General features: G+C 41.8%; 1 protein-coding gene across 1 annotated transcript in view; it reads right to left on the bottom strand.

The window, feature by feature from the left end:
* LOC127229039 (guanine nucleotide-binding protein subunit alpha-14) overlaps positions 1-24,028 on the bottom strand; it is a 151,606-nt gene that overhangs the window by 46,590 nt on the left and 80,988 nt on the right. The window contains exon 2 of the mRNA XM_051194057.1: positions 6,519-6,703. Coding sequence (XP_051050014.1) covers positions 6,519-6,703 — 185 coding nt within the window. The remainder of the gene's footprint in view (positions 1-6,518; positions 6,704-24,028) is intronic.

Here is a 24,028-nt window from a genome sequence, read left to right as displayed (position 1 = left end):
TGAGATTTGACCTGCTGCTTCAGGTCCCGACTCCCTTGACTTCCTGACACAGTGGACTATAACCTGGAACTGGGAGCTGATGCACCTCAGCCACTTTTGATCAGGGTGTTCTTTCATAGCAAAAGGAATAAAACCAGGGCAACAAAGAGCCACTCACACAAATGATTAGGAAACCAGAGGAGCTGAAAAAAATCAGAACACCAGTTATCTTCCTGTTCTTGATAAGTGGGATGCTCACACATGGGCAATGGTTTCTAGCCAGACACTATAAATGGTCAAGTTAGACAAAGCAAAGCATCCATATCATTTTTTACTAGTTACAGGAAGAGCATGCCAAAATATTTTAAAAACTGGAAAATACAAAGCAATCGGTAAATGTGAACATTATTTTATATTACTTTAGAGTTTTCTAAGTTGTACCTGACACAGTTTAGGGGGTCAGAGATTCTAATCAATAATTCGATTCCCTTGGATTCATTACTATGTCCCATTTGAAATAACCTTTCTCTGTGCTGTTGCCTTGAGAAAATATTTTAATGCAGAAAGCAAGCTTTCTAGAGTCTTTTGCCTGAGATGCACTCATCTAAATTCAACCTGGGCAGGACTCCAAACCAACCCTAAACAGGGAATTTAGCCCTTGGCTTGTGTTCATCAGGAAACCACTAGGGTTCAGAGAAGACAGCCCTATGGAAAGCACTGACCCCATAACCACCTGCAGCCAAACAGCACCACCCACCACCCACCAGCACCCACCACCACTCATCACCAGCTACCAGCACCCACCATCCACTACCACTAAGCAGAATAGCTTTGTCATGGGAAAAGCAGCTGCAAAGAGTTTGGAGCTAGCATGGGTTTTATGATCATCTTGAATATAGCCATTTTTTCATAAAGTATTCTACAGTGAGAGGAGTCACATGTTCTCCTTCATGTCTTGGATAATAATAAATTAGATTAGAATTTTATAATTATCATCTCCCATACCAGTTTGATCATTTGTAACCAGGCCATCAAAGTATTTTAAGGCAACTTCATAGAAGAAATGAATGCATCCTACAATATGCAAATCAGTGCATCAACCCATGTTCAAGCAAAACTTGCTGCTCATCATTGGTCCTCGTACTCCTTTGCTCACCAATCAGGGTTAAAAGGCTGTGTGATTTAATTGTAATGAAAAATGCACAGAGCCACTTGCTATCATCCTATTCTTTACTTCCCAAACTCTCACACTTCAAATGACAGCCATGCCCACCCTAGGGAAAGCATGGATTAATCTAAACCTCTGCCTGGGATTCCAGGGGAAATTTTCTTGTTCTTAGTATACACCAGGTGGAACTCCAAGTTCTCAGTAAAAGTATACAGTGTGGTTTTTAATATCCAAGGAGACATGGGAAGCAAGGCCCTGAGGTTAACATTTAACTGAAAACCAGCAACTCTGGGCCACAGCCCAAGTCAGAACATGGGCCTTGCTGTTCCCAAAGGTTTGCAGAACCCGACTTTTCAAATTGGACGAGGAAGTGGGACAGAAAAATATATTTAAACAGATGTTTTAGAAATTAGAAAATAAGATCTTAAAATACCCTAAGCCCTGAGAAACTGTCCTGCTAACATGTGACATAAATTGACCATGTTCTCTGAACTGTGCCTGGCTTCCTCACACAAGCTTTTAGCCACTTCTCAGGACCTGAGACCTGGAACTATAGATGGAGGACACATAGATATGTATGTGTATGTATATATGTACATTGTGTGTGTATGTGCATGTATGTGTGTTGCTCATCAACAGTTAGGAAGATTTTGAGGTCAGCAATTGCTTCTAGTGAGGGGTTGGTGTCTCCCTGTAGAGACACTTGTGCCCTAGAGTTTCTACTCACCAAAATAATTTAGTTAAGCCAAGGACAAAGAAAATCTTAACTGGTTTTTATTTCACAGTAATGAAACCTCCCCTTAATTTACTGATGGATTTCTATTTTCCATTTCTTGGGGTATGTATGTGTGTTTCCATAGCTGGGAATTTCCATGAGTTTCTATGAGCTTCCCCTACTGCTTAGTTATTAACTCTCTTTATAAAACCTTGTTATTTATTTATGGCTCTGATGAGCTCTCACTGGCCATAAGTTAAGAACCTGGTACACTGCACAGTTTCTGTAAGCCAGAGGGCAGGGAAGTGGCTGGGACCAGCTTCCAGGGAAGGTGGCAGCCTTCCTTATTCCTAGGAGGCACCAAATCTAGAAGCAAAGGGTTTGTGAGAATCTAGGTGGGTTGTCCTTTAGGAGGCTCAGTTTCTGATCATTTGTGCAGGTCTGTAAACCTCAAGGATGAAAACTTGTGCTGTGGGTCAAGATGGCCTGTGACCAGCACCTCAAACTCAATGCCACGGGCAGCAAAAAGCACAGAGCCCTTCTGATTTCACTGAAAGGTCAAGAGGAAAATGGGCAAATGCCTGTGGACTATTTAGTCCAGGAGTCTCATGTTCAAACATGTTTATAAAACATAAGGCCCATCAACAGAGTAAACAAATACATGTGAATCATATCTCTAAAGTATGTATGCTTTAAGAAAGTAATCAAGGCTATCTCTTAATTTCAAAAACAAGTTGGTTAAAATCTTTTTTGTTCCCTTAAACTAGTGGTTCTTTTCTTTATTATTTAAATTAGAAACAAGTTTTTTTTTTTTTAAACATATCAATTCCAGGTCACTCTCTCTCCTCTCTTCCCCTGCCCCTTCCCAGCCCCCTATCCCATCCCCTTTCTGCTCCCCAGGGATGGTGAGGCCTTCCATGGGGAATCATCAAAGTCTGTCATATCATTTGGAACAGGGCCTAGGCTCTCCCCCCATTTCTAGGCTGAGAGGGTATCCCTCTATGTAGAATGGGCTCCCAAAGTCCATTCCTACACTGAGGATAAATACTGATCCACTACCAGAGGCCCCATAGATTACCCAGGCCTCCTAACTGAGACCCACATTCAGGGGGTCTGGGTCAGTCCTATGCTGGTTTCCCAGGTATCAGTCTAGGATCCATGAGCTTCCCCTCGTTCAGGTCAGCTGTTTCTGTGGGTTTCTCCAGCCTGGTCTTGACCCCTTTGCTCATCACTCCTCCCTTTCTACAACTGGATTCCAGGAGTTTGGCTTAGTGTTTAGCTGTGGGTGTGTGTCTGCTTCTGCTTCCATTAGCTACTGGATGAAGGCTCTAGGATGTCATATAAGGTAGTCATCAATCTCATTATCAGGGAAGGGCATTTAAGGTAGCCTCTCCACTATTGCTCAGAGTGTTAGTTGGAGTCTTTCAAGCACTAAGCAAAGATTTCAATGAACTTGAGGTACAATGATCTCACTAGCACTCAAAACCCTCTGCAACAGCCTTTCGTTCACACCCACAGCACACACACATACACACACACACACACACAATCACATGTACACATACACACCCCACAGGCAATAAGAAATAGAAAATATTCATGGAATATTCATCAATAAGAAATGAAGGAAATGTTTCATACTGTGAAATGAAAGCCAAGGTTTTCTTTGCCCTTGGTTTAACTGAGCAATTGTTTCAACTTACCCAGTATTTTGTAAAGAAGATAGCACATAGCAACACCTATTATTATTATTATTTTTTCTTGAGATAGTGAATTATGCAGCTGAAGCTGCCTGGAACTTGCTATGCAGCCCAGGATGGCCTCAAACTCATAATATTCCTCCTTCCTCTCCCCCAAGTGCTGGGGTTACAGGCTTGAACCACTACAGCCAGCCCAATCAGTTTTTCATTTTATGTCTTACATGGGTACTGTTTTACAGTTTCATATTTGGATTCAAGAGTAGCTTATAACAGGCTAGAGAAAAACAAGAAGGGAAGGATGGAAAAAAATGACCTCAACAAATAATAGAATAAATAAGAAGTCCATTTTTGGTTTCACACTTGCCCACTAATCAGGTTATATCACTTAGGTACAGTTTAACCTGGAGAGCCTGTATTTTGCTCATGTACCCTGCACACAGGGAAGACTGCATTGTTGAATAGTATTGCCACTAAATACCATGTCGACCTAGAACTTCAAAGTGCAATCTTTTTTTTAAAAAAAAAAAAAAAAAGATAATTTCTTATATTTATCTATTTTTACATACATTGGGATTTCTCCTGTTTGCATGTCTGTGTGAGGGTGTTGGATTCTGTAGAACTAGAGTTACAGACAGTTGTGAGCTCCCACGTGGGTGCTGGGAATTGAATCCAGGTCCTCTGAAAGAGCAGGTAGTGCTCTTAATTGCTGAGCCATCTCTCCAGCCCTTCAAAGTAGAATCTTATTTGGAAATGGTGTCACTAGGAGGTAATTAAGGTCATCCTTGATTAGAGGTGGCCTTATAAGAGGCAGATTTGAACACAGACAGAGAGGACACCACTACGTAAGCTGATAGATGCAGAAACGGAGTAACACGTGGACAAGCCAACACAGGCCTTGGACTTATAGTAACCAGACCGGTGGGGGGGGGGCAAGAAATGACTTTCTGTGCCTCCAGTTGGTACCAATGAGCCTTACTTTTAGCATTCAGAGCTGTAAGAGAATAAGCTTGTTTGTAGGCACCCGGATTGAGGTATGTAGTCAATGCAGCCTGAGGAAATGAATACAGACAACCCATGTCTTATGGAAGAGTGGAGATCAAGCAAGCAGGAGAAAGTGATGGGATGTCAAATCCCATGCAATCTCTATTTTTAAAATACGAACTCAGAGCACTTTTAAGAGATCATGAAAGAAAATTGAACAAAAACTGAAACCTAGAGGTCTTGACTACCAAACTTGATTAGGTTTCACAAGCACATGTTAGCAAGGGAAGCAAAAGTGGTTTACATTTGAGCCTTCTCATCAGTTGTTCTGTTTATAAATCCACTCCTGAATGCCAAGCTTCACTAGCTACCCTACTATGGCCAATAAAGAAACTCAGCCTACAACCAGGGAAAACAATAGAAAGAAGTCACCAGGAGGCCTTGCTTCCTCTCTGAAAGAGTCAGAAATCACAGAAAGCCTGATTTGGGGATGCTACATAGGGTGTCAATGGACTGTGCACTTTCAAAACATAACACATGTACTGAAAAGCAATAGATGTGTGGGATCTTCACAATCACATATGTCTACAACATCCCAAGTGGCTCAGCATGTGCCTTGCATATTAGTTCACTCCACATGCTTCCAGTATGACTGTTAGAAGTTGAACTATTGTCAGGACATAGTCCTTCATGTGATCTTTGAGACTACAAGGAAATGATGGTGAATAAATGAGTTGTACCAATGTGACAGTATCAACAATCTGGTGCATATTGTGTACTAAATAAAGAATTGCCAAGAAATAGAGTTTTAAATTCTTTAGTTGCTTTAAATTTTCCCCATCTTAATTAGAAGATATCCATGAGTGCAGATGCCACAGTGTTAATAAAATTATCCATCCTGAAGCTCATACAGTTCTGCACTGTTAGCATCGACATCATTTTTAAATAAATTCATGAGAGGTTCATTTGACACAGAATTATTTTGTCACCATACCATTCATCATACAGTATTGATTATTTGAAATAAAGAATATTTTTTCATTTTTAAAAGTCAGGGTGTTACTATGTAGCCCAGGCTGGCCTTAACCTCAGGGTCCCACTGTCTTCATCTCCCAGCTGCTAGAATTATAGGCCCCTGGCTAAACTCATGTCCAATCTGGATTCAGAATAAACTCCAATCCGTTTCATTGTAGCATAGGCAATTCTGTTTGCCACCTCCACCCTTCATTGTTAGGAGATTTGCACCACTAATAGCCAGTGACAGAAAGCAAGTATCAGCTTGGAATGCTCACATCATGAGAGCACTTTGTTAGCTGGGACACGAGAACTGCTTTCATAAAATGTCACTTAGTTCCCAGGAAGGGCCACCTCCCAACACAAACAATTACAACCAATTCCTCTCAGCAGTCTACAGTGCATTAGTGAAAATATTTCCTGAGACTGAGAATTCTTGAAAAGCTAGACACAGTAAAACCGGCATCATCATTTCCCCCACTGAGGCAAACAATGGGTCTCTCAGCTCAAATGGAAAATGGCTCCTTCTTTTAGTTCCTGAAATGAGCAACCTCAACAAATGCCCAACTTTCAGATTCCCTGTATGGGGCTGGAGAGATGGCTCAGCGGTTAAGGGCACTGACTGCTCTTTCAGAGGTCCTGAGTTCAATTCCCAGCAACCACATGTTGAGTCAGATTCCCTGTATGCCACATAACATGCAACTTTATTTCATGCAGAACATTCCTGGCGAACATAAGATTAATAGGACTGACTAAATCCATCTCATGCCCCAAGTAGCTCTTCCATTATGGATAGCTCAAGTACTCTGCCATCCAACCAAAGCACTTAGCAAACCTTTTTGTTCAAAGGCTTTCAGTGACCTCAATAGGAGGGCGTGCATTCACACATAGAGTCAGCCCTCCCAAGCATCCGATAGGAGGACATGCGTTAACACAGGGCCAGCCCTCTGAATCATTGTACCTTATTCTGCTCACACACGTATTGTATTCTCAGGGTGTCCATTGCTCTGATCATGGCTTGCATGGCAGTGAATATGTTTTGGTAAACCAGCTTCGTGAAGCCCTTTCTATCTTCATCACTATAGCCAGACCCATGGATTATCCTCATTTGCTTGATGAAGGTGCTTTTCCCACTCTCACCAGTTCCTAAGGGGAAAACAGAGTGAAGAACAGTTAGCAGACAGACTCCCAATCTGCAACCCTGGTAGCACCAGTCCACACCACAGGTAGCAGGGTGGTGGGATGGACTTCTAAGGAGTCTACCAGAAGCTTATAAGGCAGTGCATCCTGAGCCTCAGGACATGCATGCATTCCCACCTTCCTTTCCTCAAGTCTTTGAAACAAGAACCTTGTGTCTAACCATCCTAAACATGATGGCTTTGATGCTCATAATGATGTTGGCAGTGATGGAGCCACTTCAGCGCGCATGAAGGATCTGAGCAGCAGAAACATCTGGAGCAGAGAAGGGTGGCTAACTTGTCAACATGTCCTTGGCCCTGGTACATGAAGCATCATGCTCAGTGATGCCAAGTGTCTATATGACTGCTGTTGTTCATGTTCCAATCTGTATTTAGGGGGGTCTCCTCAACTCTTCATACTGGCTGGGGCACCAAGAAGCACTAATCATTGAACTATATCCCATGTATCTTTAATGTACAGAAAAACCCAGACATGACATATAGAAAACAGAATACCAAGGTTCCACATTTCTCTCAGGTTGAGATTCTGCTAAAAAGGTAGTACAAATATTTATTCAATGAAACTCAACTATATTCTAATATTGTCTATGATAAATGGAATCAATGACATAAGATAGTCATGGTTCATTTCCAAATCTATGTGTTGTTTGAAATTTTTAATTAGCAGTTTAGTTAATAGGGTTTCCAGTTGAAATGAAGGAGAAACTATCTCCAAATTGAAATTATTCACACTTTAAATAAATTTACAAAGGGCAAATTACATTTTATAATGTTACAGAACAAGAATAGTTATCTAGCAGTATTTCTGTCAAAAGAAAATATTATGTGCAAAATATCAACTAAAATATAAAAATTTTGCTATAACAAAAGCCAAAGATTACTTTTCATGAAATGATTAATTGTGACTGTCTATAGTCACTCACTTTCCAGTGTCTCAACAGAACACCTACGTTGTACAATTGTCATGAACTTCTATCACCCCCGGTACTTTATTGACTCTTAGTCACATAAATACCATGTTATACATTTTTTTTCTTTACATTTTACTTATAGAGATGTGTTTTCCAGAGTAGGAGGCTAGGATTCATGGTAGTTACCAACTTGATTAAATTTAATGACTTTTAAGCTTATATGGGCTTTCTGGTATACCTTAACATTTCTCTGAGTTCCAGAGATCCATCTGCCTCCACCTTCCCAGCCCTGGGATCTTAGCCATGTGCTACCATGTTTGACTTTTTACATGGGTGCTAGAAATGTGAATTTGGATTTGGGAGATGCCATTATGTATATATGTTTCTCATACTGGTTAATAATAAAGAACTGTTGGCCAATAGGAAAGGAAGATAGGGAGGACTAGGAGACAAGGAGGAAATAGGAAGTAGTAAGGAGGAGTCAAGATGGAGAGTCTGGAGAGAGCTGGATGCCAGCCGCCTCCCCGGTAAGAGAAGGCCATGTGAAAATACATAGATCAACAGAAATGGGTTAATAATTAAGGCAGAGCTAGCCGATAAGAAACAAGTAACCGGGCCAACAGCATAGTATCAAATACAGAGTCTCTGTGTGTTATTTGGAGCTGGCGTGGCGGCGGGACAAGACCGGTCGGCGGCAGGCAAAAAAACAGTACACGTTACATACAGCAAGTATTGTATTGACTGAATAATCTCTCCAGGTCCTATCTAAATTATCTTTAACTGTAAAGTTCAGTCCAGTCATGTTAAATAATTCAGTGCTGTCAGAACGCTTTTAATCTTACAAAACTGAACCCCACCCCCAGCCTTGGTAAACACCCTTCCTTTCTGCTTTGTCAATCTGACTATTCCTTAACACCTACTCTACATGAAGTTATACAGCCTTTGTTCTTTTGTGGCTGGCATATTTCAGTTAGCATCCTCAAAGTGTGTCTATGTTAGTATATTCAGCGGTATTTTTCTGAATAGCATATCTCTAAAATTTTCAAATACAACATATAGGAAAATAGGATATACCAATTCTCTGTTCCCAGTTCTGTGTCCCATGTGTGTCAAAGGATTCCAACCATATAGATAAGCAAAGGTAGACCCTCAGAAGAGCCATACTCTGATATTCCATGCCCTCTTCTGAGTACTAATTTGAGTTGATATGGACAAATATTAAAGTAGTCACTAAGGCTAGGTACTCTATTGAAATCATCATCTCTAATCTTCAGATCACTCTGAAATAAGTACTGTTGTCTTCAGTATACAGGTGAGAAACTTGGGAAATAGACTGACTATGTAAAGTCCGCAAGCACACATAGTTAACAAGACCTGAATTTGATTCACTTGGACTCCACTGATAGTCTCTACTGTCAGAGAAGATTTGGCTCATAAACCAAAAGGACCATGTGATACTGGCCTAATATGGACAAATGGTAAGTCCAGTCGCACACTATGTAAACCCAGCCAAGCCACCATCTTGCAGATACAGCCTGCTCAGATCCTGCTGGGATATGCTCAGATCCTTCTTGGAAAGCTCCCCATGCACAGGTAGAGTCAGTTTTAGTGTTTTCCTGCTTTTCAGCTCTCATATTAACTAGGTTCTTCTATCTCCATCCAAAGAACTGAATAAAAACTGAGCAGGTTGTAGACCCCTCTCCATAGAGTTTACTATCAAAGCTTGGTCTAAAGTTCTAGGCTACATCAGATCTGGGTTCCCACAAAATTCTGGGTTGCCGCTCCTTGATATTATGATATCCTCTTCTACCCACCAGGATCGAGTCTACAGTCCTGTGTCAGTTCATCGCTAACAAACATTAGCAGTCCCATGTTTTATGGATGAAGAAGTCAATGTGAACACGGAGATTATGTAACTGCTTCAAGCATGCTGTAACTGTGACCTTTGTGCCGGAAAACTGACTCTGAGACACCATGAAATTCTGCAGGAAGATAAGGAAGCTCCCAGTAGCAGGGGTCATTCTCTCACACATGGCCAAGGCCAGTCACAAATGTTTCAAAAGCCGCTGAGTTCTTCCATTAAAAAAAGTATTTAGGCTAGTTTTAAGATTAAATGGGGAAAGTACATAACAACATCATTATTTTAAAATACTCTTTAAAGATTTGGTTTCAAATGGCAGATGTTCATGTAAACATGTGTGCGCACATGCACGCACGCGCACACACACACACACACACACACACACACACACACACACACGACAAAATAAGATAGGTTGGAGGGAAAGAAGAAGAAGAAGAGACTGGATGACACTGACTACTGAAGGGCAAAACCAAGAAGACATAGAAACCATTTGGTGGCACGCTCTCACTCTCACTGAAGCTGCCAAACGACCCACTTGGTGCCATCTTTCTCCAGAAGAAAAACTCAGAATCATAAAGATTAAGCAGTTGTTCAAGTTTGCCCAGCTGGGCAAGTTTGCCCAGTGAGTGTCTGCTAGGGTCTGAATCTAGTTCAGTGCTGGTACGTGCTCTTCACATGACAGTTTGCTACTTTCCTAAACAAAGGGCCTCCTTTCCTACAAAACTGAGATTACAACAGGACAGGCTTGCCCTTTCCACCCACAGAACCGTCCTAGAGCTGAGCTGGCTCCAGCAGCAGGGGGCAGCAGGCAAGAGGGAGTGAGGGTAGGTGATGACATCCTGCTTTCTTAAGTGGCAGCTGGGGTGAGGGCTGCAGGGACTGCAGCTCAAGCCAAGGATCTGAGCTGATCCATTTATCTGTGACAAACAGAAACTCCATATGTGGGCTTCCAGCATTCATTCATTCATTCATTCATTCATTCATTCATTCATTCATTCATTCATTCATGAAAAGTAAAATAACACCCAGAGGCACGATCCTGGGCATGAAAACTACTAGTGGTTTTTCCTGGGTGGTTTTTAGTTGAGAAATAGAAGGCTTAGATTTTTTCTCCCACTTAGCCACCTTCCAAAACATGGGTTTAGGCCTATGTTGCCAGGCTAAATGTGTCCCTCCAGAATGAGTCTGCTGGAGCTTCTCCTGAGAATGGAGAAGAGAAGGAACCCACAGTTCACAGCAAACTTTTTGTCAAAACATGGGCCAAGCATTTTGACTGGGAAGTGAATTATGGTGTCAGATTACCAAGGATTCCTTCAGGTCTGATGAGGGTCTCATCCCAAGAGGAGGCTTTCCACCTAGACTCAGCATGTAGCAACACAGGAAAGGGAAAGAGGCAACTAGCAATTCCATTTATAGATTCAGTTTTCAATACAAATAAAGGAAATGGTGCTTCTCCATTTAGTTTCCATTTCTCCATTTTCATATTTGAAAATAAAATTCAATGATGGCTATTAAGTAGAGGCATAAACCACTAAATGACATCCCAGTCAACAAAGGAATACCAGTGTACACAATGGGTGTCATATATGATGAACTATATCAAATATCCATGTACACAGCAGGCCTAAGATTATAATGAAACTGAAAAATTTCTGCCATGCTATATTGTCACTATTGCAGTTGAGAAATGTTCAGATACACAAATAGCACTGTGTCACAACTGCCTGCAATATTCAGGACAGTGATATGTTGCATAGATTTGCAATCTGTACACACAACCTAAGCAAGTAGAAGCTGTATCACCTAGGCTTATGTAAGTATACTCTATTATGTTTGCACAGTGGTGAAATTGCCTAATGTGCTTTTCAGAGCATATGAGCATCATTAAGTTAGGGATGTCTGTAGATCTCAGTTCTTACCAGTGTCAAGAGCTTGCCTGTGTGAGCTCCTTGCTTGACATCATCTCACTGCACCTGCCTTCTGCTCTGGAATAACCCTTCTGTGCACTGTGAAGATTTGTTGCTCTCGTTGTTAATAAAATGAGATCAAAATATTGGCCAGTGGCTAGGCAGGATTTTCAGGGCAGAGAGAATGCTGGGGAGAAGGGCAGAGTTGGAGCAGATGCCATGAGATACAGAGTGAGTAGGAGGGTAAGTACATAGATGAGGTAAATGAGCCTCACAGCAGCACACAGATGTGGGAGCCCACAGTGACTCCATTCCAGCTTGACTTAAGGTCAGAGAGTTCAAGCTTGTTCTTGCTCCTCAAGGCCAAACAACAGGATGTTTGGCCAAAGGTGTGGTTACTAGATGTTTTGAGAATTAAGGAGATGATTATGCTTACTACACTTGTTTGTTTATTTCTTGAATCATAAACAGGAAGCTTTTTTTTTTTTTTTAAGTTTTTTGAGACAGGATTTCTCTGTATTGCTTTGGAGACTGTCCTGGAACTTGCTCTGTAGTCCAGACTGACCTCAAACTCAGAGATCCACCTGTCTCTGCCTCCTGAGTTCTGGAATTAAAGGCGTGTGCCACCATGCACCACCAATGCCCGGCTGGACAGGAAGACTTTTGCCCTCCCATTTTGATTTGGGTATGAAAGGGGTATGAGAGGCCTCCCGACTCTATCTTCTGTTTTTTGTTTCTTTCTTTCTCTATCCTCACTCCCCTGTTCAGGTACATTTTGACAGGTCAACTGGCCCTGACACATAGATTAATATAAGAGCTAGCTAAAAACAAGCCTGAGCTATTGGCCGAGCTTTCATAATTAATGAGAATTCTCTGTGTGGTTATTTGGGACAGAAAAGTCTGCCTACAGCCTTCCATAATAAAGTCAACCGGTAAATGCTGGCAAGTCAGGTAAGTAACAGATTTACCAGAGGACCTCCTGTGCCTTTCTGTCACTGGTTGTTGACCACTTAGCAAGGGAGCATCAAAGCTCTCTAGTCTGTGGTTGTGAAGCTCTACTTCAGAGCTTTTGTTCCTTTTCCCTTTAAGCAAGTGTTCTTATTTTGATCAGGGTACTCAGCACTGAGTAAACAGACATGCGTCTCTTGCTGTTCCAATATACACAGCGTATACCGATAATGCATGTTATATTTTCCTCTTCACTTTGCCCTCTGACTGTGGTGAGGGTGGTGGGCCTCTGGCCTTGCAAGGCTGGAAGCTTTTATGTAGGAGTATTCTTGACTTTACTGTCCAGTAGTGTCTCCTAAGCCTGTCATGTGTATATCAGTATTGTGATTCTGGCATATCCATGTGACACCTACCTGTTCGATTACCTGATATTTTTTTTGCTTTGTCTGTTGTTCAAATGAGTTTTTATGAGATCTGAAAACCTGTATTGTGTGTGGCAATCAAATGAAATATAATATAACGTATGACTTTATAATATTCCAACAAGAGAGCTCTCCTTGTTTCAGTTATACAAGTACTACATTTTGTGAACCACTCACAACAAATTGTCCTTTGTAGATGAAATTATCCCGTCTACTTTTCATGCAAGAGACTCTAATCCCTAACCCCGCCCTCTCCAGAGGGCTCTGAAACTTCCCCAGGAATCCCACCTAGATATAAAATAGCAAAGCCACAAATTCACATAACTGAAAAGGGGCCAACAAAAATGTCTGCACACTAAGACTCTACACTTCCAGGATTGAGAAAGCAATGAGGGCAAAGCTTTAATTTAATTTCAAATATTGCAGGAAGATTCATTGTGGGGGTAGGGGTGGGGTGACAAAAAAGCCAAGGCAAAATAGAAACTTTGAGTGGGAGACAAAAGATACCCAAACAGAAAACCAATTGTTCTGGAATTTACCCAGAAATGAGAAAGACTGACTCCCTGAGAGCAAAGGCAAGGAGTTAAGGAAGCTACTGAGACAGTGGCCTAAGGTGTTTCCTGACCCTGCAAGCCCCTCCTCCCAGAAGCCAGTGTTCTCAGCTTAGGGGTTACAGCAGACACTGTGGAGACAATAAACAGAGCTCACAAAAAGGAAGAAGGATGAGGGTATCATCTGACATGACCAACAGGCTGAAAGCATATGAGCATGTCCAATGTGACCAAGTGGGCTCGCTATGAACAGAACCTTGACAGAGGGCACACTAGTAACCTAAAAATCTATGCATGAATGTGTATTTGTGGATTACAGACCTCCATGGTGATTCCCTTTTGGAAAGCAGTAAGGTGGGTGTTGCCTGGAGTGGGAGGGCCTACTGGAGATTCACATCCAGCTCTCCCATGCCAGGTGTCTGCCATTTGGCTTCCCGATGAAGACCTGCTGCCAAGCATACTTGGACCTTGGGTTCTGCGTCAAGCCTTTCCTGGAGTCCAGATGCATCCACTCAGGAGAGGCCTCTGGTCATCTTTAAGCCACAGCATTTTTGTCTGCACAGAGACCTGCCCAGAGGACAGAGCTGTAACTTTGGTCCTTTCTAGCTTGGGCTGACCCTATGCGGTGGAAGTTTCTGCAGCTGAATGGACTGCTGTGCTGGAGCTTGTCACTCAGCAGATAGGGGTTTCTGACAAAGGCTGGCAAGTTCAGTGGGGGGAAAGCCAAAGAACTCCCCAAGTACAAAGCAGAACCCACTGGCAGAGGTCTCATCAGAACGTAGATTCTCTGCCCCTCCTCAGCTAAGTTTCACTGGCCTCAGTAAGAGCCTGGGAATATGCATCTGTGGCCAGTAGTACTTTAGAGGTTTCTGTTGGCTGGACAGAAAGACTGCTCCAGAGCCCTTCTGAAGGGATCCCTGATAGGATCCACCTGGGACAGAAATGCTCCAGCTGCTGCCACACCGTGTTCAGTAGAGTTCATGGATTTTTCTAAGTTCCAAATGCATTACTTCATGAAGAAATACCCGGGCCTCCTGAGCTCTATTCATCCATTTCCAGGGAGAAAATGTTTTTAAAGAAGCAATAAGATTCACTTACTCAAAGCTGCCCAAGCCTTATGTCACCGTCAAAACCATGGCACCTTCCCTAGCTCCTGTTCCTACACTTAGAGGACTTGCTGTTTGTAACTGTAAAGGAGGAGTGACGTCTTGTGTAACAGCTGAACTGGAAACAATGGGAGACTGGTTCACATCCACTCTTTGAGCAAAAGAAGTTAACCTGAGGCTTCTAAAACAAAACCAAAAACAAAGGGGGGGGGGATTGAAAGAAATTATGGGACAAAACCTAAAAGACAATATAAAATTTTTTTTAAATGGAGAATTCAAAATATACTGTATCATACTTGATGATACTTGATAATCTTTTGGATTTATTAAATGACAATTATCTTTATGGATTAGACAAGAAAAGCCATGATTCTAAGCACAGCAGCTCCCTTCAGAGATAGATGTCACCATCTGTGGACTCAACTATGGAGAAGAGATACTTTTAAAAACTTCCTTTAGGGCCAATAAGGTATCTGCCAAAAAGCGTAAGTACCTGACAAAAAGCCTGATGACTCTGGTTCAATCTCTAGGATCCACAAGGCAGAAGGAGATAATTGATCCCTTCAGGTTGTCATCTGACCCCAATACACCCAGTGCCACATGCACACCTCCCCAAAATAAACAACCCTGCCATGAAAAATGGACCAGACCCACAACCATACTGACATGTAGACTCATTTCCTATCATTAGTTCCCAAACACTGCCATGTAATGGCTAGCTCACATCCCCACCTTATCAGATTATCATCAGGGATATAGAAATGAGCTAAGGTGCATGAGGGCATGCAGTTTATACAACCACAGCACCATTTAACTGCAGAAGACGCAAGTGCAGTGCATTTTGACAACCTAGAGGGGTCTAGGAACTAGCCCCTCAACCGATACCAAGAACAAGCATATAACCCTTTACTTCCTGTCATCATGGATATCATTTCAAGTTCAAAGTATCTGTGAGAAGTTCTTTTTTAAAAATAAATGTTTGGCCGAGTGTACGTCTGTGCACCATGTGTGCCTATGAAGGTCAGAAGAGGGCATCAGATCCTCTGGAACTTGGGTGATGGATGGTTATGAACCACCATGTGGGTGTTGGGAATTGAACTTGGGTCCTCAACAAGGTAAATGGTAAATGCTCTTAATTGTTGAGCCATCTATCTAGCTTCCTCACTCTTGGAGCAAACAAAGCAAAAGGGCCACACTAGCGATCTTTTAAACATAAACACTTTGGACTCTTAGTTTTAAAAAGTAAGGTACAGAAAAGAGTGCACTTTCCACAGTTGCTGCCAATGCATTGAAGAGTTCAAACAGAGAGAGACTTCAAGGCCAGCTTTCTTTCTAAATTAATTTGAGCTATTTACTTATATAATGAAATCTTCATAATATTATAAAGGTGGGACACACTAAAAATTCAATACAAGCATTTAGCTTGGTAGTAATTATTTTATATCAGGAAACATTTGGCATTGGTTTATATTAACTTCTTGGATGCAGTTACATGGCCCAGAGATCTTTGTGATGAGCAAACATTAATCCTTTTGCAAAGGGCTACACAACTAAGTTGCTTTGGTGGCACAACCCTGTAAGCCAGCTATTCAGGAGGCTATCATAGGAGGGTTGGAAATTTGAGGCCATCCTGGGCTACTTAGTAAAACCCTGGCTTCCACATCACCTCCCCCCCCCAAAAAAAAATGGATAAGAGCAAAAGCTATACAGTACAGCCCATTCTGTGTCAACAGCCCATTTACAAGACCCTGGGAAAGTAATAAAATTCTTGCTTGCAACAAAAACTCCATTTTGGAGAGTTCTCTAGACTGCTATTCATTTTCCCAAGAAATGAATAAATCACATTGATGGCAAGGCAAGTCCTACCCCTGATCTGTTTTATGGCTAACAGACAAAATACCAGAGACTCCATTAGCATCACTCATTCCTCTTATAAGATCATGAAGTTGCCTTCTGCTGAATGAGACTAACTCTTGATGGATTTGTGAAAAGGGCAGACATTGCACTTTCATGAATGCTTTTAGAATCTCCCACAGTTCAGTGCTGCTTTTGAAAATAAGTACCTCCCCTGACCCTTACAGTAATGTTCACTGAGAAATCCTAACATCAGGGCACTGGTGGGCAGTGGCTCTCAGCCTGTGAGCTGCTGGGGGTGCTCTATCACTAGAAGAGTTGACTCCAAGTGAGCCTACACAGACAGAACTGTCCTTGCACATCACGACAGCTGCTCCAAAGCTGGACATTCACTCATGTGAGTGTGGAAGAAAAGTAGAACAATGTGTCAAGGAAAAGACAGAAGCCCTAAAAACAAGTGAGAAATGATATCCTTCAGTCCACGTGAGTGTAAGCAAGGAGATGAAGGAGCCATTTTGAAACACCATGAGATTCGGTTGAAGCACAGATGCTCAAGGTAGCCATAATTCTTCATCCCAGGATAAATTCAAATCACATGAAATGAACACTAATCTAACACTGCTACCTGCTGCTGGTGTAACTAAACATGAGGTGACAGCAACAATGAAAACAAGACTCCCATTATGGCAGGTCTAGAGAAGTACAGTATTCTGTTATCCACCTTGCAAAGGTTAAAAAAATTAAAGTTCTCCTTGGAATTCTGAAAAAAATATGAAACAATCCTATTCAGGCTACACAAGTAGGCATAGAATTTTCACTCTGCCATTGTGACCAAACACTGAATTTACCTTTAACATGTTCAGTATAAGAACTGAACAGCTCGGGAATGGCAAAGTGGAACTATTTGCAAGACCGCACACCTATGTGAAGCATGGGCCTTGCCAGTCTTGGGTTTATCTGACACACAGCTGTTCATACCTTGACCCATGTATCTACCTCATCCCCCCACTGGTCCAGCACTGCCATTCACAAATGCTCCCAGACTCCTGGAAGATGCTCATTCTCGTCTCCTTTCACTTTTCTACCTTATATACCATGACTGTAACATTTGTCATGTCTTCTCATTTTATGCAGAAAACATTTGAGAATTATTTGACATGATTCTCACTGATACCAAAAAAAAAAACTCCTTAAATATAGTTATTCTATTTTCAAAACAATCTAAAGATTTATCTGTGACAGTTAATTTTAGTTTAACAATCTAAAGATTTATCTGTGACAGTTAATTTTAGTTTATTATTCTGACTTGATTGAGTGGGACCTGGAAAATAGGTACACCAAAGTGTAGGATTTCTGTAAATATATACTGGATGATGTGGGAAAATAACCTGGGGGGGGGGCGCTTGTTGAAGTTGGGGAGAACAGGATAGGAAAAGACTAGAATGCTAAAAGTTAAGCAAAGTGGATGATTCTGTTGTTCATCCAGAAAAGAGTGTGTTGATGGAAATACAGATGGTAAAAGCTTCAGATGAAAGTGAAGACTCTTGGCTGGTCCAGTGCTTGCTCTAGTGTCAGCATGGTGGTGACTCTGGCTCCTTTTGTTATCTTTTCCTGATTTGTCTAGGGAATTATGCTTACAGGTATCAGACTGATATCACAAGAGGCACAGATACCGGCTGTTGTGTGGGCAATACTAGATACTTGCTTTCTTTCATTTTTGATATTATAGTGAAATCACATTATTTCCTCCTTACCATTCCTCCTTTACTAGATGCTTTTAGCCTAATTTGCAAAAAGAATTTACAGCAAAGATGAACAGAGAACAAAGCCTTGAAAAATGCACAGCTTGAGCTAAGGGAACATCATGAAAGGGAGAGCAAAAGAAACCCAAGAGCCAAAGGATGGGAAAATGTGCAGCAAAAGAATCTTCTAGACATATCATGGCTATTGTACTCAGGAACTCACGTCAAGTCTTTACATAATTTCAGAAGATTGGGGCCTATCAACATTTTGCTGTGGGTGGTCTAGGGTCCACAAAGCCCTCCCCAACCCTGAGGGATTGATTATTGGTAGTTAATGGTTGTAAGAATAGGCGAGTAATGGGAAATGTCATTCTGTAAATATGTTTTGCTTATTGGTTAATGAATAAAGCCCTGTTGGCCAATATGAAAGCAATATAGATGGGACTATGAGAGACAAAGAGAATTCTGGGAGATGTAGTAGAGGGGAGTCAAGATGTAGGACATGAGAGAAGAGGTCTGGACCCTCACTCTGGTAAGATAAGACCCCTGGGAAATACTTAGATTGATAGAAATGGATTACTATTTAAGAGAGCTAGCCAATAAGAAACACTAGTAACTGGCCAACAGTTTCATAATTAATATACTGTCTCTGCATGTGATTTGGGGCTGACCCGGCTATAGGACCAGGCTGTTGGGAAAGTGCTCATAACAGGAGAATCATTTTCTTCAGTGGTGTAGCCACTGCTAGGCTGTCCCTGCACTGGTAAACAACTTCTCATCCATGCTTATGCAAATAGCTCTAAACTTACTGGGCCACATACAAAGAGAAGACATGGAAGTGTAATGAGAAATAGAAGGTTTGCAGGAGGATGAGAGGGAGGAATGGGTGAAAATGACTAAAATTCATTGTGTGCATATATGAAACTGTCAAAGAATTTTTTAAAAATTAATTCACATGTTGGTCAGAAAAGCAAGGCATATAGAAAGGTGCATCCAGAACACTGGACACTAAAGAAGTATGCACCATTGGAAAGAAACCACATGTTTTGCATTGGTACAATATAAAAGTACAACAGATGAGTGGATCTCAGAAATAGAGGGGAGCTGTTACAGGGTATCAAAATGAAAATCTGTTTCAAAGACCTCCATTTGAGAAGAGAGCCTGGGGCTATAGGGGCACAAGGTCCTTGTGCTCACAGATAAGCTCTAGGGAAACCAGTAGTGTTTCTCTTCAATGGAAAGAGATATATACCTGTTTTCTGCCTGGAAAGCTGGGAATAGGCACTGTTAACAGCTTGGTGATCTGTGTTATCTATAGGGCAGGGCCACACCTGAATCCCCCAGACTATTATGTTTGTTTATCCTAGACTCTTCTCTCTATACTTTTATCTTGAGCTTTGCTTCTCAGTCAACAAAACCCATCCTTATGGGAGATGTCACATGTACTTTTCAAAGGCCTAAGTAACTTCTGTGTTATCTGTAGGGCCAGGCCACTCCCACAGATGATTATGTTTGCCTCAGTCATTCCCCCGACCCTTATCTTGAACATTGTTTCTGAGTCAACAGAACCCATCTTTGTGGAAGAGGACAGACGTGTACTTTGTAAAGAGTTTCAAAGTAAACAAGTCTTAAAATTTTTCTGTACCCACAGTACTGAGTTACTATCAACATGAAACTTTCTTCCAAAGTTATTTTATGCTTAAATGTGTATAAAATAAACTACCTGGGGTTAGAGTCTAGAAGTTTGAACTAACACGGCTAACTAACTTGGTTGAACTGGATTTCCTTCTTGCCTCATGTGGATTGTTACTCTGCCAACTGTGATATTTGCAGAGATCCTACATACAGAGGTGGTCCTGCATACCCCCAAGTACCCAGGGATTTGTTTCCTGCTTTTTAGCTATCAGGACACTTAGATAGCATTAAAGCCATGGTTCATGTTGGCCTAAGTCAGTTTGTGCTGGTGGCAATCTTTGGCATTATCTACATGACTAGTTTTGCAGACATGCACAGTCAAGTTATGGTATTATAGAGGCCTCAAAGGAAGTCTGGGGAAGCCTGATTATGTGCGGTAGTTACTAAAGTCCTTGCAAGCAGGCCCTGACAGGACACTGTGACAATAAAGCTGGAAGTGAAACACGGACCTATGCTTGTCAGAGAAGGATATAGACAGCAAGTAGAGCTAGCCTCAGAGAATGGGTTGGGTTAGGGTTACAGTCAGCAAGCTTACAGGGGAAGGGTTGCCTGGGCCACATCATACTACAGTGTGTTGGCACGGAGTCAAGGGACATATGTCCAGTATTACAAAAGCTAACACCAGCAGTGAGGAAATTTCTAGGTGGCTTCTAGTTTGATTTCTCCACATCTAGCAACCAGGGTGTATATTGTCTTCAACGGCACAGTCGTATCTTTTAGCACTGTGAGGTAACCAAGAAGAATGGCAAGAGCCTGGACCATTTTGCCTAAAAGATTTCGTGAAGGTTATTTTTTATCTCACACAGCAACAGGAAGGAAACTAAGATGGCTACTAGCTATATTAATTATCCAGTGGTCTCCTAAAGGTGTGTATGTGGGGGGGTGCTTTCCACTGAAACTAAAATTGATATAGCCCTAAAAGATTCCTAAACATAAAAGAAATACTATTGTCATAAGAATTAAGCTCTTTGCCCTATTCCCTACTTCAAATGACCTGTCAGATCTACATGACCCCAACTAGATGGCATTGCCCTACATATGGAATTGGGGTGGGGGGGTGGGAGGGGAGGGTGGTTAGGTAGCATGTGAGAGGGCAGAGAGGGTAAAAGGGAAGGAGAGGGAACTGGGATCGACCTGTAAAATAATAAATTAAATAAAAAAAAATTAAGCTCTTTGTTCTCACCCACCCAATCATGTGGTGAATTCCCTCACTATAACAACAGGAACTAAATAAGAATGGTTTGAGGAGCTTTACTTTTATTTTATCCCTATGATACAGAAGTGCCCTCATGACTTCATGGGAAGTTGAAGAAACATGATATAACAAGATAATGATGGCAAGGCAACCAATTTGTGGGTGACAATGTTTCAGTGAAGCTAAGGACATATGTGTACTACAGCCTCTGGATCTTTTTTAGTATTCTAGTATAGCCGGAAGTGTGTTACTTAAACACTCTGAAGCCTTATTTTGACAAGCCTTTAATCCCAGCACATGAGAGGCAGAAGGATCTCTCAGTTCAAGGCCAGTCTGTCTACAGAGTGAGTCCCAAGACAGCCAGGGCTACATAGAGAAATCCTGTCTCAAACAAAAAACGAACAAACGAGTGTGTAATAATACCATCCAGTCAGATTTACTTTGAGAATTAAAATCACATTTTAAAGTAGAAATAAGAATTCATACACTAGTTACACCAATTTATAAGGGAGATGATTGTGGGGATAGAGATAAAGAAGCTAATGTATTGCTTTGGGAGAGGCTACATTTGGGAGGCAAAGTCATGAGCAGGAATTACAATCTTTGAGATTAGTGACTGTGGCATTTTTAATAACAATGGGGAAATGTGAAAAATGGTCATAAGCTGTAACAAATAACTATAACCAGTGGCTTAAAATATTGTGATTTGTTCTCCCACAGAGGGAGACTACCATCTGCTTCTCCCCTGTTTACAGCCCTTCCACAGAGTGAAGTCGAAGGTAACATAGGCACACAGGAACAGTGACCTGACAGGGGCCAGAAGCCCGATCGTCAAGTCCAATGAGATACACTATTAACAGGGCAGAAGCAGAGAGCAGTCTCCCTTTGGGGGAGAACAAACTACCAACCAAATTTCCTCTGAGTACCACATCATTTAGCACAGCCACAAAGACCTTACTTCTAAAGAAGGTCACACTTGTGTGTTCTAAACCATCATGAATTTAGGGGGTACAGTCTGCGTACCACGCTAGAATGCCTGTTTCACACTAAAACACTTGCTATGTAGAATAACTATTAGTCCTGGTAGGATTTTTACAGAAGGGGCAAGAGTGATAGGGGATTCCTACAATTTAATAAGTGTAATGAACTAAAAAAATTACTAGTTCCTTGAGAATTTCATACAATAGATCTTGATAACCCTCCCAACTAACTCCTTCAAGATCCATCCTCACCTCCCTAGTCCCCCAACTTGTGTTTCCTTTTTTAAAAACAGATAAGTGACTCAAATTTGTGCAGGCCATACATATACTTCTGGGCATGTGGACATCCACTGGTGCATAGAGACCTCCCAGAAGCCACAACATTTAAGGAAACTCACTTCCCTTCCCCCAGATGTCATCTATTGCCTGTAGTTTCTCACTTAGGGGCTACAAATCCCTTCCCTCCACCTTGTAGCCAACATTGATATCCTCTATCAAGGAAGGAAGAGGGAGCCTCACATGTCCTCCTTGCAAGCACCATTTGGATGTTTTCTAGCATGTTCAATAACTGTCTCCTTAACTTTTCTGCCATGCCCGCATGGTCAGAGTACCAAGCTGGCAGAGGGTGAAATACTTAACAGACCACCACAAGAAGTGAAGAGAAAGCTGCTGCCATTTATTACAGACAGTAATGGGCTTATATACCCAAGCCAGGGGATGGGCTAAGCATAGGAGGAAGTCATGCACCACCCACACCTGGGGTCAAGGCACCCGCACTGCACACTGGAAAGTTATGAGAACAACCTTGTTTGATCAACCTTGAGAGCACGGGAATTCTACAGCTGGGTGGGGAGAAAGAGCTGTAAGGGACAGGTACTTAAAATTTCCCAACAGTTCTTCCCTTTTTATTTATTTATTTTTTTAAAGGAGCGATCCCTGTCTTAGGTCACCTGGAGAACAAATACCTTGGGGAAATGCTCTCACCATTCCCTGTCTTAAGTGTCATCGATCCCGCTAGGAGTTTCCCGTCATTGGTTATTGCTTCTCCAGCATCTGTAGCCATACCTAGGCTGATTTGGGTTACACTGCCAAGGCCATGAGTGCCTGTCAGGTGACACTTGTCTGTCTATTGTACTGGTTACAGAATCCAGATGCAGGCACTGATACCCAGAACCCCGAGTAGGGATAACGTAATAGACCCCATTCCCCCACATGGGACACGAAATTTCACCAATCACTAGCTCTTACAGGATCCACATGAGTGCCATTAACCACTTTAATAGCATGGCTCAACTGGGTAGTGAAACTGACAAAGGTAACATTCCATCAGAAGCGTTAACAACATTTCCAGGAGTCACACAAACAGAACGACAGTAAGACAATTGTTAATGAATCTCTAAAACCCCTTTTTCAGTCACTTTTCTCTGTAAACAATATTTGGGAATTTGGGCATCATTCTTTCAAAGCATTTTTAAAATATATAAATTGAATTAATCCAGCAGCATTAGTTTTAACAGTTGTTGCTACTTCCTTAGCAGTCAAACAATTTAAAGACAATACTATAGCATACAGTATCCAGAATCTTTGTGTGCTTTCCATCTTCACATGGCTTTTTTATTACTCTATTTCTTTTATTTTTTCACTTTTTGAGACAGGCTTTCTCTGTGTAACCTTGCCTATCCTGGAATTTACTCTGTATACCAGGTTCACTCTGAAATCACAGAGCTCTGCCCACCTCTGTCCCCCAGTGCTGGAATTAAAGCCTCTGCCATCATAGCCAGCTACTCTCTTTTGTATGTGCCTAGTTTACCCCAATATGCTCCTGCCAGCTACTTTCCAAATCCCTGTGGGACCTCCACTTACCGTGCCCGATTGGCCAGAGTACTGAGTTGGCGAAGGGTGTCAGGATTACAGAGAGTAATGGGCTTATATTCCCAAGCCAGGGGATGGGCTAAGCATAGGAGGAAATCATACACCACCCACACCTGGGGTCAAGGCATGGGCACTGCACACCGGAAAGTTATGAGAACAACCTTGTTTGATCAACCTTGAGAGCACGGGAATTCTACATCTGGGTTGGGAGGAAGAGAGCTGTAA

This window comes from Phodopus roborovskii, unplaced genomic scaffold (assembly GCF_943737965.1).
Source record: "Phodopus roborovskii unplaced genomic scaffold, PHOROB, whole genome shotgun sequence".
In the NCBI taxonomy this organism is placed as follows: Eukaryota; Metazoa; Chordata; class Mammalia; order Rodentia; family Cricetidae; genus Phodopus; species Phodopus roborovskii.
Note: the sequence above shows the minus strand (reverse complement) of the source record. Positions and strands in the feature narration are given on the sequence as shown.